At 37.9% G+C, this 20,023-nt stretch overlaps 1 protein-coding gene across 1 annotated transcript in view; it reads right to left on the reverse strand.

Moving 5' to 3' along the window:
- Nucleotides 1-17,266: 17,266 nt before the first annotated feature.
- LOC139735733 (CAAX prenyl protease 2-like) overlaps nucleotides 17,267-20,023 on the reverse strand; it is a 46,923-nt gene continuing 44,166 nt past the window's right edge. Inside the window, exons 8-9 of the mRNA XM_071646482.1 lie at nucleotides 18,363-18,425; nucleotides 17,267-17,498 (exon numbers count right to left, since the gene is read on the reverse strand). Coding sequence (XP_071502583.1) covers nucleotides 17,272-17,498; nucleotides 18,363-18,425 — 290 coding nt within the window. The 3' untranslated portion in view covers nucleotides 17,267-17,271. The remainder of the gene's footprint in view (nucleotides 17,499-18,362; nucleotides 18,426-20,023) is intronic.

Here is a 20,023-nt window from a genome sequence, read left to right on the forward strand (position 1 = left end):
GCATACACATCCCATGCGACTCATAAGCCATGCTGCCAACAAAATTGAACATCATATAGATATGATATTACATTCATTCATATGGACTGTACAAGCCTAACCTAATTAATCCCACTGAATGTTTGCTTTCTCTCGATTTTTTAACATAATTATTCATCTATCATTTAGTTCATATTTGCTTATTGCCAAACAACCCTACAAGTGTATGATTACTAGTGCTCGTACGTGATTCCAACTCTTTTGATTTTGATTATGTTGGGATTACTAACACACATTAAAAGTGTAAATTTTGCACTATACATAACTTCAAGTATGTGCACAACTTATATTGATGACAAATATTGTGCGTCCATTGTAGTTCTATAGGTAACACGGAAACTTTTCGTTGGCACTTACGTAGCTTCCTCGATGATGACCTTTGAATCATGAAAAGCTGATGAGGACCACGCGCCTGGTTTGGCCGTTCTTTGTTCGTCGTGAAAGGGACACTGATTGCGTAAAGTTGAAAAGAATTAAGTAAATTTGACGGGGTTCCGGTATTGAGGTTGAAATTGACTTGAGTTTAAAAAGTAAGAAGGCGAGATAGAGAGACGGAGAGCAGATTAAGCGCAATGAGAGTTGAGCAGACATTCTTGCCGTAGGGAAAAAAAAAGGATAGCCAACTATGTACCTAGATGTACAGCCAGTATAAAGGATGTACTCTATATCTATTTATCAATCTATCCATCTATCTATCTGTCTCTATCTATCTATCTATCTATCTATCTATCTATCTATCTATCTATCTATCTATCTATCTATCTATCTATCCATCTATCTACCTACCTATCTATCTATCTATCTATCTATCTATCTATCTATCTATCTATCTATCTATCTTTCGATCGATCGATCGATCGATCTATACACGCGATCATAATATACAACCTGGTGTGGACTACATAGACTTTTATAGATTAACAAATAGATGAATAAACAAAAATTACTAGTATTATAGACAGAGAGGGGTAGATAGAGACAAAGAGAAAGAGAGAGGGGGGGGGAGGGAGAGAAGGAGGGAGGGTAGAGGGTGAATGAGTGGGGTATTGAGGGAGATAGAGTTTCAAAGATGTTACCTCATCATAACTTGCTTCGAACTGAAAATTTTCCACGCTCTGCATAAATAGCAAGAACAACTTTGGTCCCAATTTCTGAAAGCATGATATAAAACAATTGGACTGTTTTTGATATTCTGTGCACATTTCTTTTTCGTTTATCATGTTTTCGCCGTACTATAGTGGTTTGAAATCATACACTCTGGCGAAACATGCATGGTCAATTAGGTCAGATTCCCTCTCAAATTCGGACCTCGTACACTGATTGTGATTCGCTTTCTCTTCAAGAAGGATCGCGGTACTACTTTGTTTTTCAGGCGGCATATGCATGCAGCAGTACTTTGACAATTCTAATTCCCCTAATGATTGGAGTGTTGAAAACATCAACACACAACCTGCTAACCCCCTCAGCATCACCAAATCCAAATACTGTTGGCAATGTATGCACAAATTATGTAATTAGTGTTGATAGACTTTATCCTGGCAAACTGCCGTAAACTCACGACAGCACAAGTGCAAAGTAAAATAACAGAATATCGAAAAACATGCTGTATGTCCTTTCTTACGACATAGTGAAAGAAAACTGGTTCCCAAATCACAGCAAATAACTCCTGCTTTGTCATGTTTCAATGACAACATAATGGTTGCCATAGTGATAGATGCGCGCATTCCATTCACGTCAATCCTAGCGACCGGAACATTATTAGAACCAATCATTTATAAGCAAGAATCAGCAGAGAGACACAAAAACGCGCAAGCACCAGGATATAATACATCGCCAAGCATCAGGCTGCTGTTATTATTGTGAAGAGGAGATAGCCTAATGATTTAAGTAATATATGCCTCATTTATACCAGAAACCAATGAAGTTAATTGTGTTTGGTTTTGTTTTTTCTGCCTTCAACAAATACAATTCAAACTCAAAATTCCACAAAATGTATGTACAAAAAATGACAAAAGCAATAATCAAATCAAAACATAACACAAGTAGAAAAAAACATAGACAATAGTATTATATAATAAAAACATAATATAGAACATGTAAATAAGATAAACAGCTAGTAGGCCTATATAGTAGGCCTAAATATTTTCCAGTAAATGAGAGATAATTGAAAGTAGAAGACTACCATCGTGAGCGATGAAGAATGAACTTGTGAGAGTAGAGCGAACTCCCAGTGTAATCATATGTACCAAAATACCAACAACTGGTGAGTTCCCTACAACAAAATTATAATCAGAAAAGTAAATACTAAAAAATTACTAATAAAAGAGTGCTCAATTTTCTGTAATCTGAGTGAACATCATTGTGATGTTGTTCGTGATCCATTACTTAACAGTGTTATGATAGACCAGTTCGTAATTACACTTTGCGCATGAGAAGGAAACGGTTATTTGCGATTAAAGGTATGTTTGTTAAAAGAAAATCACTAAGATAAGAATTTGTGATGCAGGCCGAATGATTATTCATTCAATCCTTATAATGGTGATTGCCAGCACATTTACATGACATCAGCAAAGTATTCATTAAAGCTAAGTATATCGGCCTATGTGGTTATGATATGGAAACGAGTTTGTTCATGCATTCATTGAATGCAAAACAATGAAAAGGAAGATTCCCCTTTGTATTCTGGTCACCTCATTTTCGCAAGTTCATTCTTTGTTCTAATACGGTCCATTCCATCGTTACGTCGGGCAAGCTCATGCATATTATGTCGCTGAAGTGACTCGAGTGCTAATTAAGCAACTGGGGGGGGGGGGGGGAGTGATTTGAGAAATGTGCACGTGAGCTGACTGACTTACTGTTATTGAAAGGCTATCATAAAGTGATTGGAAATTAGAAGCATGTGCAAATAAAGGCCCGCTATGAACTCCAAATGGCCTGTGTACAGCTGCGTGCGTGATATCTGTCACGTCTCGGCTCCCGGCAGCGTGTTTTTTTTAGACGGCACAGATTGGGGAAACTAAAAATTTATCGGGGACCCTATCCCTAAACCTAACCCTAATCCTAATCCTAACCCTAACCATCAAACCCTAACCCTAACCCTAACCCTAACCCTAACCCCAACCCTAACCCTAACCCTAACCCTAACCATAACCAAAAACCCTAACCCAACGTTTTTCCCATAGGTTTAACACGCGCCATGCCCCAATCTGTGCCGTCTTTAAAAAAAAAGCCTCCCGGCAGCCTCTCACATCTTTTGGCAGCGGTGGTGCTGCTGAAATGTCACGCTTACGAGCACGCCCCCAGCGTTCCTCACCAGTGAAGACATTTTTACCCCCATCGCCCTCCATGGAGTACGTATAATTGCGTGTAAACAGGAAACGTACACGTTATTACTCTCTCCATTATATCTCACTCTACTTCATCCCGTTGCCTTTCAAAAGGCCATGGCACACTGAATTTCCATACTATCATCATCACTGTATCATCGGTCTTCGGAATCGGTACTCGTGTAAATAACTCTTTCTAGTCCGAGTATAACGTAGCACAACTAGAGGGCGTATTTCGCAATGAAAGACAAGGCAAGTGCCATAATGTGTCTCGCCCATTCGCGTACAATTTCTTGTACGCGAATGGGATATAACAGATTAAAAAAAGAGATATAACATATAAAAAGAGATATAAAAGGGTAAAAGTTCATGGCAAAAGAAAGATGTGCCATAAAAACTTAACACTAACGTTGACCCCTGCCTGTGACCTTTGGCCTTGTGGTGACCTTTGACCTTGTGGTGACCATCCACTCCCCAAGGGACATCTACCATCCAAGTTTGGTCACAAAACGGACCTATGGATCAAAAGTTATGACCTATAATAGAAACGCGCCATAAAAACTTAAAGGGTGTTTAGAACAGTTCTGGTCGAGGTGAGGATTTAGCTTTTAACGTTTTGCGAGATATTCAGAAACCACTCTATGAGATGTCAAAGAGCATGCAATTCTAAAGGGTATCAAAAATTTATTTGATGAAAATCGGTTTTGAAATGGCTGAGATATCCAAAAACAAGGTGAAACAAAGAGATCCGAATAAAGTTGTGGCCTGTCGCCTTTTATTATTATCACTTTTTTGGATATCTCAGCCATTTCAAAACCAATTTTCATCAAATAAACGTTGAATCCTTCTTAAAATTACATGCTCTTTCAAATTTCATGAGAGGTTTCTCATTATCTCACTTAGAAATGTTCAAAACATGAATCCCTTACCTCAACCAGTACTGTACAGTCCCTTTAACATTGGGCTCTAAAAGTTCGTTGACCCATGCTTGTGACCATTGACCTTGTGGTGACCATCCACTCCCCAAGGGACATCTACTATCCAAGTTTAGTCACAAATGGAGTTATGGATCAAAAGTTATGACCCATAATAGAAATGCGCCATAAAAACTTAACATTGGGCTCTAAAAGTTTGTTGACCCCTGCTTGTGACCTTTGACCTTGAGGTGATCATCCACTCCCCAAGGGACATCTACCATCCAAGTTTAGTCACAAATGGAGTTATGGATCAAAAGTTATGACCCATAATAGAAACGTGCCATAAAAACTTAACATTGGGCTCTAAAAGTTCGTTGACCCCTGCTTGTGACCTTTGACCTTGTGGTGATCATCCACTCCCCACGGACATCTACCATCCAAGTTTAGTCACAACTGGAGTCATGGATCAAAAGTTATGACCCATAATAGAAACGTGCCATAAAAACTTAACATTGGGCTCTAAAAGTTCGTTGACCCCTGCTTGTGACCTTTGACCTTGTGGTGATCATTCACTCCCCACGGGACATCTACCATCCAAGTTTAGTCACAAATGGAGTTATGGATCAAAAGTTACGACCCATAATAGAAATACGCCATAAAGACTTAACATTGGGCTCTAAAAGTTCGTTGACCCCTGCCTGTGAGCTTTGACCTTGAGGTGACCTTCATATATGGTAAAATGTGACACTTTGTATTCATGACCCCTCTTCCCTCGATGTTTGATTGCAATTGAAGCCTAGAATAAAGAGTTATTGAAGTTTTTGTAGCGTTACGGACGGACGACGGACGGACGACGGACGGACGGACGGACGGACGGACGACGGACGGACAGATGCCACAGGCGATCCCTTAGTCTCCCCACAACTCCGGTGGGCTCGACAAAAATTAACTGCATGGATTCATAGAATCCTTTCATTTCCATATGCATAGGTTTCAGCTAAAATCCACCACACACAACTCAAGGCCCTGCATAACTTTCCCCTTCATACACATACATACAAAGTGTATACACACACACACATGCTTGTGTACACAGATATTCAAACATTTAATCTCTTCTATCTCTTTCTCCTCCGCTGAAAACAGGAATGACACTTCTGAGGCCAATACAGAACTAGTAACGAAGAGATTAGAGTGTATTACATAGAACAAATACCTTTAATACATCAATTGAGAAATATAATTGTAAATCTAAATACAATTCCTCTCTCTCTCTCTCTTCTTTTTTTTTAAACAGATACTCATTTCATAAACATATTTTTGTTGCATATAAATACAGGTACCGCATTTGATCTCACCCGGCTCTATATCCTCTTACACTAGTCACACATGAGGAGTGTATTAAGCAACTATAAAGAATAAAACATGAGTACACATGAAGTAGCACGAAAATGTTTTGTCAAAAGACCAGAGCTGACAGTGGCTACATTGGTATGTGATACCCTTTAGGTAGAGCACATGTGATAAAACAAGATAAAAAGTGGCAGCATCAAAGAAGGTGGATGCAAGCCTTAAAGGAAACCAAAACCCAAAGATGTGGATTGAGTGAAAGCAGCAACATTAGTAGAACACATCAGTGAAAGTTTGAGGAAAATCGGACAATCGATGCAAAAGTAATGAATTTTTAAAGTTTGGGTGTTGGAACTGCTGGATGAGGAGACTACTAGAGTTCATGATGTCATGTGTGGACAACAATACAAAGAAAATATATTCAGTAAAGGGAATTCCACAAAAAGTAATTTTTCATGAAAATTACACATTCCATCAACTTGATACTTAAATATGATGAGGGTGGTAACTATTCCCCCTGCTTTCTGAAAGCGGTTAGTCAAGTGCTCTTTCATTATGCTAGAAAAGTGAAATCATGTTTAATTTTCTTCACATTTTCTTTATGATTGTTGTTCACACATGATGTCATAAACTCAAGTAGTCTCCTCATCCAGCAGTTCCAACACAAAAACTTTAAAAATTCATAAGACTTTTGCATGGATTGTTCGATTTTCTTCAAGCTTTCACTGATGTGTTCTACTAATGCTGCTGCTTACACTCAATCAACATTTCTCTTTGGGTTTTGGTTTCCTTTAACAAAAAAAAATTGCAAAAGTACACATTTGTGACTCGATGACAAATTTTGCACGCATCAAGTGAGTAAAAAAAAAAATAGTGTTGCTAAACGGAGAAACTGTCATACTGTTAATATAACATATTTCAGAACCTCGTTGCATAACAGTTAACTGGAGTAATTTACCTAATGATGCTATTCTTTTTGGCTGGCTGCGTGCTTACGCTAACAGGTCAGAAAAAAAAAAAGATTTGAATTTCTGAAATAAATATGAAAAAAAAATATCATCATAATACAATCATACATCTGTCACATAATACAACATCATCAGGGCTTGTAACATGATGAAAGTTGCAATTGTAATGATGGTGGTTCTTTCTAAAAATGTTCGATTAAAAAAAAAAAAGAACAATGTAAGAATTTTTTTTAGCTAATCAGCATGTCATTGAAACAGTTCACTTTTGCCGACTGTAGGGTTGCTAACTGTACTTGAGTTAACAAGCCCACAAAAAAAGAAGAAAAAAAAGTGAATTCTTGATCACAAAATGTGAGGACAAATCTTGTCACAATACAATAATCAATTGCACAAAATACTACACAACATCAGGGCTTGTATAGCACTAAATATCACAATTGTAATGAGGACAGCATTTACAATGCTTGATTTAAAAAAAAGTGTAAGAATTTCAGCTGATCAGTATGCAGCTCACACATTTCAATTTTGTTAACTGCAGGACAACACATCACAGAAGAAAAGACATTGTACGTAAATGAGCTGTGCTTTTGGAAAATTGCCTTTAGAGGTATACCTGTTCGTGAAGTAGATTACGTATTTATGTAATGACATCAAAATTCTAGAGGATTGGGCAACTCAAGCCAATGAACAGAGGTTTGAATTTACAGAGTCTGCTTGTAAAAGTACTTAACATATATATTCAAATTGTTTTGGTGTCTTCAGTTCATTGCTAGGGGATGTGTTTGCATCATTCGTAAAATTGCCAAGCAAAATGTTTAAACAGAAAACATAGCACAAACGACACAAACTTTGGGCGCGTTCGAGCGCTCTCCTAAAGTGAACTGTACCGTACCGTACCGCGCTAGAGGAGCGTTCGAACGCTCCTAAAGTGTACCGTACCGTACTGTACCGAGCCAAAAGTGGATCACTTCCCGATGTGCTCCAAAAGCGTACCAAAGCGTACCATAAGTTCGTTGTAAAGCATGCGCGTATCAAGCGCATACGTCACAATGCAAAAACATCTTTCTCTTTGTTCGGGACAGCTGTAAGTAGGTCAAGCGCAAGGTGAATGACCTTCTCGCTACAAACAAGCGTGACCTTTTCTAAAAATAACTCGAGAGGTACGCTTTCTCTACAGAGCTTTCGAACGCTCCCAAACTGGCACAGTACGGTACGGTACGCTTTGGTTCAGTTCGCTTTGGTTCGCTTTAGAGCGCTCGAACGCACCCTTAGTGTGTTCACTTTCACCTAAGAAAGCAAGTTTAGATGTAATCAAAGTCAAGATTCTGATATCAATTGAGATTTGTAATCAAAGTCAAGATTCTGATATCAATTGAGATTTCAAATCAAACCCCGTACAAAGTAAATGCCAAAGTGACAGGCATAAGTGAAGCATCACAACTTCAAGCTAATACAGTATTTTGCACAAATTGCCTTTTCAGCTGGACCTAAATTTTGGGGGACAAAATCTAAATAAAAGCTTTACTTTAAGACAAAATTTCTCAGTCATGACATCATTCTATGAAAATATAATACACTGTATCATCAAAACTCATGCAGTGTACAGAGATTACACTGATTGTGTCATATTGACAAGACTACTTCAATTACAACAACTAAATTGAAACTCACTATGTGTACATGAAAGTATGACGAAAGAAACTCAGTGACACAAATATCTATTTATAAACCTGTTCTTTGCAATAATATCTTTTCATTCAGATTTACGATTACACATCTTTCACATAAACTACTATCAATACAGTCAAAAGAAGAGTTAAAACATGTATACATCTTTTTTTTCTCTCTCCCACTCTCTCTTTCTATCTCTCTCTCTCTCTCTCTCTCTTTGAGGAATAAGACAAGAAGCAAGTGCATAGATCTAAAGACTTTCTTATTCACAGTATTAAAATACAAATATTGAGGCACGTATTGTGAGTAATATCTTCTTCTTGCACAGTTTTAGTCTGTTACATACACACACCCAAAGTGCTATATAACTACATGCACTTTTGACTTTCTTGGAAAAAGTGAAAAGTGAGTGTTTCTCTACACACAGAAATGGCTTTATCACAAGATATCACCAGTCATCTTTTAAATCCACCTGCAACTGCTCAGAGGCGTAAGTCTTAGATGTAGTGAACAATTAGACGAGATAATCCCATAAAATTGGATTAAAGCTCACATAAAGCTGGAAGAGTTCATTTAGCAAACTATAATGAACTAGCTCCCGTAAAATCAGCAAAGAATTACACAGGCACACAGACAATACACACATTTGCTTATAAACACATATGTATAAGTCAACTTTCCTTATCTCTCTCTTTATACACACCTATGTATAAGTCAATTTTCCTTATCTCTCTTAAACACACATGTATAAGTCAATTTTACTTTTCTCTCTGTAATCTTTTTTTTTTTCTTCTGCCACTGCATTGTAATACCAGTTATTGCCATAATTCCACCCCTTCCACAATCTAGACACACTTGAAGCAGAAAGACTTGGCATAAAACAATGATCAAATAAAATCTTGACATACATGCAGATATGTGATAGAGGCATTAAAAACAAACAAAAACAAAAACAATAAAGTCATACATGGAGTACCATAAAAGAGGATGGTATTAAAGGTAACTTAAGATGTTTGCTGCTCTGACCTCCAACATTACAGAACCTATCATCATGTCACAGACTTTTGCAAACAAACTCCTTTTTCCTTTGGCAATGTACAGTTGACAAATTCCGGCTTGTCCAAAATGCACACTCAAACATACACTATGAAGAACAGAATTTCTTTTTTTTCCCCTTGGTGTTTCACATAATTGATATGAAAAAGTAAGCCATAACAAAAATCTCTCTCTTTTTTGCTAGTCTTCTTTAACTGAGATGTGGATATATAGTTTGCTGGAGAGCATTGTGTAAAAAAAAAAGAAAAAAAAAAAAGAAGTGATATCCTAGCGATGGTTAGGGACCAAACAAAATTATGCATAGATGGGACTGGCCAAATACATCATTTTAGGGAAAATCTAACAACTAAATTTTTTGCTTACAGGTACATATTCAGTGAATTAAAAAAAAAAGGAGGATATTGTATCAAAGCAAAAATATCCTTCCCTTCAAATATCAATGAACAGTTTTTTTCACCCTGTTTAATGAACACATTGACTTAGTTTGATTTGAATATTAGTGAATTTGAAGTCTTCATATGTCAGGATTTACTTTTTTCAGCCTGGTAAGATAGCTTTTCTAAAAGTAAGTTGGTTAAAAAAAAAAAGTCAAGTACCTTTGGTGTGCATAATTCAAAACAGCAGCCAGATTATGATGCTCTAAGGTTGCTTCATCATACCACTCAAAAAGCCAATTATCAAGTTTGGAAATGTGGATTTTTTTCAGTACTAGATTTGAAACACATTTTGCAAGAAAAATAAGACACAGAAATATCTAGATACTGCAGTGTGTCCAAGAGCATTTTCACTAATTTTGGTAACACATCCACATTTAAGGAGAACCCATCATGTTAGACTGAGCTTGAAATATCAATCAGAAAAAGTCACAGTGATTGAGACCCTCAAAACCCACAGAACTAGACCTCTAATTGTATACTCCCTGGACAGTTTGGGAGCTGAACTCCATATCATTCATTCACTTTTACCTCAAGCGTTACCTTTAATCATTTTTTGACATCTAACTCCTACAAGCATGTATGAGTTCATTAGAGGGGGAAAAGAAATTCAAATTTCCAAATGGTAAGTTTTAAATGCAAATTTAACAGTGATTCATTGTTTCTTACACTTTTTCCTAGCCAAAATCCACATAAAACTTGTTATTCATTACACAATAATCATAAGTTTGTGACAGATAAACCAGTTTAACACACAAACACTGATATTCCTTAGACCCAATTCTAATGAAATTCTTCAAAAACTACAAAAGGAACAAAGCATTCCTACAAAGTGTTACAACAACAACAAAAACAAAATTAAGATGGAATGTCTGAAGCGGAATGAAATTAGAATGAAATTCTAAAATCACGGAGCAGATTTAAGTCAAGGCTGGAGTTTCTGGAATGATAGCTAAGTGAATGGCAATGAATGCAACATTGTGGCACAGAGCCAAACATTGTTTATTGCTTTCATACATGACTCACAGAACTACAGCTACTGACGTACAAAGTGCCCTTTGAAAAGTTTTCAAGTGCACATGAAGTTACAGATTCACTTTTTCCAAATTTGCTTTCTAAAGCCCAGTTTTGTCAAAACAGACCTTACTGCGACAATGTCCCGACAAAGTCAAAACTCCTCGCCTCAGGCAGTTAAACTGGAGGAGAGAGCGAGGGGTACAGTTTTAACAGACAAACACCAAAAACCTTCTCCGAGTATAAGTTTCTATGAAGGGGGTGTGTCCACTGATGCGACTACCCTGCCCACCGGCCAGCACTGCCTGCAACAAAGCGTGGTTACAATCCATGCATGTGATTGGCATGCAGTGTATCCATCATTCTCTGTCTGCAATGTTGCATATCGTTGCTGGGGCGACAAGACCTTGTATCTGAAATTTTGGTAAAAATGACTTTTTTTTTTACTAATGTTTAGATAATCAGTCAAGTGATGTCCTGTCCAAATCCTAGCTGTCTTACCCCAAAATGAAGCCACCACGACATGTCAAAGGAAAGGCTCTCCCATTTCATATAGTGCTTTGGCTGCCATGTTTTTTGCTCTCCTGAACATTTGAAATTTTGTAGATACAAGGTCTTGTCGCCCCAGCGACAATATGCGTGTTGAGTATACATGTATCCAGTCAATATTATCACAGTTGTGTTCTAACAGAAGGGTTACCCAGGTAATGTCAGGGTAATGTCATGGCATTTACCCTCACTGGCTAGGGTAGAATTTGGCAAAAGTTACTGCGACAACGTCTGAGCAACATTTTGCAGAGATCATTTTAACAGGCAGGGTAAAAACAGTTACCCGGACACTACCCAGATGCTGTTGCAGTAATAAGGTTCTCTTAAAATGGGGCTTAAGTGTTGCATGTGACGATTACATGACAGGTATGCAGCCTCCTGCTAATTCTCAAAGCAAGAAGCAACTCGTTTTCTTCTATCTAGCAGAAAATTATGTATTTACACTGTGCTTGTTTCCATTTTTTTGGGGTGTGTCTTAGTGTGTGGTGCTTAGTAACTGCAACACTCTGTACCTGTCAATTGTGCAAAAGTGACCAATTTCAAATTATATTATCAAATTAAAAAAAAAAAATTACTGCTACACACAGCCAACACATATGCAGGGCTTGAAATAAATAGCGGAACATAAACTGAAAACTTGTACTTAATTGGAACATTGCAACCTCCTTGATCAAAAAACAAGACAGAAAAAGAAAATACTTCTAAATATTCCATTCATCCTTTCATATACACAATTCATAATTATGATAGGTTTTTTTAATTTCTTTTTTTTTTTTTTTACTTTGATCTACTTGGCACATGGTCCCTGTCTTGATGGCACACTGTACATACACAGTATTAACTCTTTGTGTGCTTTGAGTGCTGATTGGCAATGAAAAACCCATAGCATAGTACACACTGTCCAATGTTCCTGGTAGAGAAAGGGTTAAGGGATGAAGGAAGCAGTTCCCATGTAGACTATCCAAAATTTTGCATTGCCAGCAATGCAATTCATGTAACAACAGCTGGGCAGAGCAATCATGTGAGTGTGGCTGCATGAAATATTCTACCACGCGTTTCCTCATCTTTGCCGCATAAAGATAAGATTAGCCTGCCGGAATTAAATGCCAAGAAAGCTTCTACAGCTGCCATGGCATTTGACCTGAATTAAATCCATGGATGTAAAAATGCTTCCAATTCATACCACCAGCCAAGGCAAACAGTCAAAAGCAACAGAAGATGTCTACAAAGTTTCATGCATAGCTACTCAACTGCTTTTCATTCATATCACTGGGTTACTATAAATGTTTATAAAATACCAGAAAATTAAATTCAAAGTATTTGATCATGAACCAAACTGTACGAGTATCTTCAAGCTGAAATGTTTACGGGAAATCATCATCAATACTAACAAGGAATTTTTCACTGACCTGTAAGTTTTGCACCACCTACAATGTGACCGTGCATCACAAAATCAACAAAAAGTCACACCCCTTGATTTTATGTAAGGACTCAAAAATGGTGAAAGGGTCAACACAGTCAATCTTGAGTTTTTCATGTTTTCTGAAAGACCTATTCTTCTTCTACATTATTCCTAAGTTTGTGATCATAAAATGAATGGGAAAGTGTGTTTTTAGCAGTTTTACTAGAACACTTTTTTTGGTAGAGCAGTGTGATCAGGTATGTCTTTGAGGCACCTTCTCATTTCTTGAAAATCCTTTGCACACTCTTCACTTTCAACTCTAATAACTTTTGAAAGGATGATGCTACTGTGTTGAAAGTTGGCATTAATCCTGGAGAGAATGTGTTGATAGAGAATGCTCAATTTCAGGTTAATCCGATAATCCCTTCATTGTGTTGCTATGTTGGTTTACATCCTGTTTTGTCCCTTTTATCTCGCAGGTAGCAAGGCTTAGTAAAGATTAAGTGCTTGAATTGACCCTATACTTCAGAGCCTCTTTTCTCAGTTCACACTTTTCCAGAGTGTGTGCTTTCTTTCCAATATTTAGATAGGTTAGGAGAGTCCATTTGAATTGAGTTACACATCATTTTAAAGCTTAAAGTCTGCTCTTTCAGAATCTGCCCATAACTAAAAATCTATGTCTGGCGACTTTTTTTTTGGTTTTGTGATGCAGGATCACAAATAATGCCATTAGTATTATGGGGAGAGAAATCTGGACAAGATTTTAAGGAGAATTCTGGATTCTAGTGGAATTTTCTTGTGCCTATTTAATGTCTACAAGTGTGAAAACACATGTGCACACACACATAGTGATCATCATGTTTTTCTCTCCTACAGCCAAGCTGTTGAGCCTTTACAATGAGGCCAGAGCGTATCGCCCATAATTGTGGCATGAAGCAATCCCAAACCTTGCCACTCATTTCAGATAGAACAATGGCCAAATTTCACTTACACCCAGCTTTATCTGTTTTACTATTGCAACAGGGTCAACGTGAATGGTTTTAAAACTGACAATGTCTTAACTCAATGACTTGAAATACCACGCTTTGAAATGCCATTATTTCCTACAAGTGAGCTAGATTTCAATCAAGGTGCTGAAAAATGCCTTAAAATAAAAGTCTATTCTCCTGACCTGATTTTATGAATATCAAATGGGTACACTACCAAAACAGGCAAACATGAACACATGCTGTAAAATGCACAGACATATAAACAGTCCAATGTGGACTCTGAGTCCAGACATGCATATCCCTGAAATATTTACCCACGCCGATGAAAATCGGCAGGGGGTTATGTAAAGGGTTCCGTATGTTTGTTTGTTTGTTTGTTTGTTTGTTTGTTTTTTTGTTTTTTTTTTGTTTGTTTGTTTGTTTGTTTGTTTGTTTGTTTGTATGTTTGTTTGTTTGTTTGTTTGTTTGTTTGTTTGTGTACAAGATAACAAGAGAACGGGAAAACGGATTTGCACGAAATGTTCAGGGAATGTTTGGATAATGACAGGAAAGAATCGATTAGATTTTGGTGATAATCGGTTGACCCTTGCAAATTCTGTGTGACCTTGAAGTTTTGACCCCATGGTATAGTGACCATTCCGAAAATTTCCCGTTTCTCACTTTGCGATTTTCCGCTACCATACGAAGACATAAACTCCCCAACGATCCGACTTCGCTGCTCAAATGTTCGTAAGAATTCCGAAATTTACGTTTAGGCCTATTTGAGGGACTATGTCCTTCTAGATTTATGAAAGTTCGTTCTCCGTCATCACAAACTGGCCCGTATTTTGATGATTTTTCAAATCAACATTGATTGTTTTTTTCGTTGGAGGAGCATTTTGCTCGGTCGCAGTCACACTGCACGATATGCGCGCTCAATGTCAATGCGTGTGCAAGGCCGCTGAAAATGCATCGCGCTCTACACTGTTGGTGCAAAATTGCACCGGGGACGTTGCGGCGCTCGTTGGTGGGCTAATACTGGTGCAGTAGACATTTGCATTCAACCCTTGCATTGAATAATTCCCGTAGACACTAATCATAGGGGTAATTGCCTAGGGGGTACGTAAATTTTGTTTTTCTTTTTTGCTTTTGTGGATACCATCAAAGATCGTACACTCATACGACCTTTGATATTTGATGATTTTTCAAATTAACATTGATTGTTTTTTTCGTTGGAGGAGCATTTTGCTCGGTCGCAGTCACACTGCACGATATGCGTGCTCAATGTCAATGCGTGTGCAAGGCCGCTGAAAATGCATCGCGCTCTACACTGTTGGTGCAAAATTGCACCGGGGACGTTGCGGCGCTCGTTGGTGGCCGAATACTGGTGCAGTAGACATTTGCATTCAACCCTTGCATTGAATAATTCCCGTAGACACTAATCATAGGGGTAATTGCCTAGGGGGTACGTAAATTTTGTTTTTCTTTTTTGCTTTTGTGGATACCATCAAAGATCGTACACTCATACGACCTTTGATATCATCACACTCTCGGCTTGCTATAATCAAAATATCCCGCAAGAAAACGGCGTATTTCTCGATTTTTAGCGCTTTTTCCGCGACCCGTCGCGTAGACAATACTCTTAAAACTGGACTTAATTCGCGCGCGCTTGGAAAAGTTCCGATTCTGCACTTTTGACGGTGGAATTTGGGATTTTCGATGGATTTTTGGAGGAGACTTAAGGACTTTCCTGTACGTGAATGAGTGTTAATACCGTATGTGTAATTATGTGATTTGCGTGTGATGTGACTGTAGAACCAAAGATCGTACACTTCAGTGTACGATCTTTGGTAGAACTCACTGGCTGGTGATAAAGCACACTGGCAATTAAGTGGCCGAATTCTGGTAGATGACCGAATGCACATTATGTTTACCCCGACTTTGTACTTAGGCGTGGGTCTGCCGCCTTTGACGGCCCCTCTCTAGTTTCTAATGTGGATGGTTGGCAATTTGCTTGAGAGCATACACCCACATGAATCCCATCTTTAATTGGGAATTTTCTACCTGCAATACCACCCCCCTACCATCCTCTTATCAACTTACTTTCATACCTTCCCACCTTCTGCAATTACATGAATTGTCCTATTACACACACCACCTGCTCAGGCCAAAAGCACAGACCTAAATTCATCCTGCAAACATCTTACATTTTCACATGACCTTCAACCTTGCAAAATTAGGAACCTGAATGATAATTCTGTAAGAATAAGCCACACGTGGACCTCAAACCAAAGACAGTTCTCAGGCTTGACTTTTTCGATTTTTCTCTGGGTTGCATGATTAACCCGTGGAAGAAGAGCCCCAAGAATACTCGGGCAGGTGTCTGTGGGAAATGCGTGTTAAATAGCAAAATCAGTCCGATTCACTCTGTCCTCAACGGGTTAAAGAAAATAAAAGAGTGATGGTAGTTTGTCATTTTTCATCTATATTTCTGACATATTAGTCCATGATAGAGGAAGAACTGAGTGTTGTCTATCACATGAAATGACCTTCCTGAGATGGTAGTAAAAATGATGACCCAGAACTCACTTTCAGTTGCAAGCTAGCTATCAAATGAGTTTGAAAACAAAAATATCTGCATGGTCATCATAAATTCTGTTTCATTGTTGCTTTGATTGATCGAGGAGGGAAATGTTGGTTTTCAAGAAGAAATAAAAGACAAAGAAAGAACTCACACAACAACAATTCTAGGGAAGGAAAAGTGTCAACTCGGCGAGATGCAACATCACATAATACGTATCTGTGTGCATCCCTCCCTTTTCAATTGGTATGACATCTATTCCTCGCGAAGGAAAGATGTCTAGTCCTAAAAAAAACATGTCACGACTGTAGCAAAATTTGAAAACACTGCAAGACGATTGCGCAATGAGTTGTCACTTCAGTTAATAGATTGCGGTAAACCCGTTTCCATCGTAGCCTCACACAGAGCAACCTTTCGTTTTTCAGGTCAAAGTGTGACGAACCCATGGGGTTCCCACTCGCCCTATGAAGTTCTGCCCTCAAGAATAGCTGGCCACTTTCAATGGCCCCAATACCAGAAAAAGGCAAGAAATCAGTGTTGTAGCATGTGTCACTGTAGTTGTACATCTTACAGCAAACTGCTTCCCAGAGGAGAACTGCATATGAGCTTGTTGTTGAAAAGTGCTGTAGGAAGATTTTGGCTGAGTGCACCTCCCTATGCCTACTGTACTCATCTTCAGCTGAATCAATGTATTTTTTATATGTTCACACATTTCTCATTTTCTCTTGCTACAATGATGCTATCACTAAATAGCCGTTTGTTGAACACAAATGGCAAAGTAAAACAAAAACAATATAACAAGACTTGCAAACTTGTTGATATTGCAAAAAGGCATTCTGCAGCTTCAAAAATATTCTTTCTCTTTTCAAGGACTGAAATAAGCAGATTGCCATGACTCTGCTAGGCATTTTTTTTTTTCTTTTTGCACATAACCTCTTGAACCGTTAAAAAAAAAAAAAAAAAAAAAAAAAAATACTTTCTGTAATCCAGGATCTATCAGAGAGTTCGGGTGCCAGCGACGGGGTCGTCCCGGTAGATGGAGTTGCTGAACCACTCAGGCGTGGTCAGAGGGTGGAGGAGGAAGAGAAAGAGGACGAGGCCCACGACGAAGGTGGCGATGATTATTGCACGGTTGCGGGGGCTGTGGTTGAAGACCTGGCCAATCTCGGGGAAACCCATGTAGTTGCAGAATGAGTGGCAGATGAATGGGCCAGCTAAGTGACCTATATATATTTTTTTCCCAAAAAAAAAACAATGAAAATTTTAATGACAAAAATGAAATCACTGTTTTATTCACATTACACAACTAATGCATGAGCTTGTAGTACTATGATACTATCTAAATTAAAAGTTTGGAATATAGAATCATTATATGAATATAGAATCAGTATATAGAATGAAGAGCATTTGTCACAATCATACTTCATACAAAACTGAGTAAATGGGAAGATTAGTTTAAATATGTGACATTACAAGTAAAGCTGATAAAGCTAGGATATGAACGATTATGCAGCGGGTAGAAATTCTCTTTCCATTGTGAGACTGAGAAAAGATGGGAAATCCATTACCCGGTATTCTACTTCACGGAATAATCTAAAGGGACCAGAGGAAAATCCTTCATCGTTACATTAATTTTGACTTGCGCAATAAAATTCACACATAGTGTAAAACGAGAAATGTTCGCGTGCATTTTAATTTTGTGAATTTCATGAGAGCCAAGATTTGCAAAATTAAAATGCACGTGAAAGTTCTTGTCTACACTATATGCATGGAATGTTAGAGGCAACTGCAAAAATTTCATGCTGCCAAAATATCATGTTTTATAGTATTTATATTTGTTTTGGGTACTATTTTTCTATGAATTTGCACATTTTTATGACTTGCACGAGACATACTTGCATGTGATGGTGTGTGGCAGAATTGCAAGCCAATGTGACTGGCATTGACAAGACTATCTTTGAATCATTAGCACATGCAAACCAGCTGAGCCAACAATCTACGCAGTCATAACTGCTGTTTACATCCCAAGAAATCCGCACATTTTCTGCTCACCAAATGTACGGTGGTACCACATGTAGTATACTCACCAGTTCTAACAAACAAGAATGCTGAGTAGGCACCGAAAACAGTTGTATAGCAAGACTGGAAAACTGTGAAAGCAATCAGAATTTCATTTGGAATGATTGATTCTAACCATCTGTGATCACAAAAATGCAAATATGCTTGGCATGAAATATGAGACTGTTGGTATTTCTGCCGTAAGCTTTCTTAAAATCGTCCCATATTGGTAGCTCAGTCTTGGTCATGCTGACATGACTTTAATAAAATGGTAACATGTAACCATGACACATGTAACCATGACACATGTACACACCACACTCCTGTAAAATCAAAGAAACAAACAGGCAAAAAAACGACAACAAACAAACGAACAAACAAACCAGAAATTGCCCCAGAACATTACAGATTGTGCAAAGCTGCACCAACTTTAGACCAACTTCCTTTGGTAAAAATATAACTGAAAAGTCGATGATACTACAAATTGTATGAAATACCTTCCGTCCTACATAGCAGTTCCTTTCAAATTACGACAAGTTAAACATGTAAACAAACAAACAAATAAACCCCCAAATAGTGCAATGAAGTTGCTGGATCTTGGAAGACTTTTGTGCTTGACTAACAACATTGTGTGCTGTTGCTTTTGTCATTGATAAGGAGCGACAAAGATTCATATAACTTTTCTTTAAAAATGGAAATAATAGAATGATGTAAGTTTGGGTGTTTTTTTTTTTTTTTTTGACATTTTATGTAAGGAAAAGTTGTAGGGATTAGATAACCATTACATAAACAGAGAAGCGCTTTTACGAAACAAGCCATTAAGCTCCCTTTTCCTGCCCACAAATGGCAAGCTGGTAATAACTGGAAAGTAACAAATAAAAATTTAACAATTTCTCTGAAAACATAGACCAAACAAGCCCATAACCAGGATCATAACAAAAATGAATTAGTCACACGAGCCATGTCAGGGCGGTTAATGGCCCATTTTTCATCCGTCAGATTACGTGATGGATAGGAACTAGATTACTGAAATCACTTACAGGCAAGAGCGTACTAAGTCATATGGCTTCTAATTGTCTGACTGGCATGTAAGCATGAAATCCTGACGTAAGTCCTGCCCTCAGCCCTTTCCAAATGCTGAGAAAGAAACTCCCCTCAAAAGGTCAAAAATTTTCACACAAAACTCTGATGACATACATCGCTGGGGCAATCACATTTTTGCTTTCTTCACAGCTTTGCTCAGGGAGTGTATCGCATCACCGATACAGCAATTCAAAAATAATGAAAACAAAGGTCAAACCTCCCCTTTTTCGAACATTCATGGATGGATAATGCACACACAACACACAGTGTCTCTAAAGGGATATTGTACAAGACATAGCCCAGTTTGAGGTTTAGTCTGACAGGGAAAAGTGAAATTTTACAAGCACAACAGTGAAAATTTGATCAAAATTGCATTTAATATTAAGGGAAGTTGTGAACATTTAAGTTTTGCTTATTTTCCCAAGACTGTTTTGAAAGGTCAATATGAATATGGAAACAGGTGGGTTTGATCATGTCATAACTTCACAACTTGCCATATGGCACGTACATAAAATCTGGAAATTTCTCTTTTTTATCTCTACTTTGCTCAAATGCAATGCCTCAGTCTAAAATCTGATTGTATGTAACTAATAATCATGTCAAAGTT

Source organism: Diadema antillarum, unplaced genomic scaffold (genome assembly GCF_040938485.1).
Source record: "Diadema antillarum isolate AM-2024a unplaced genomic scaffold, OU_Dant_1.0 seq00000595_RagTag, whole genome shotgun sequence".
NCBI classification, from domain to species: domain Eukaryota; kingdom Metazoa; phylum Echinodermata; class Echinoidea; order Diadematoida; family Diadematidae; genus Diadema; species Diadema antillarum.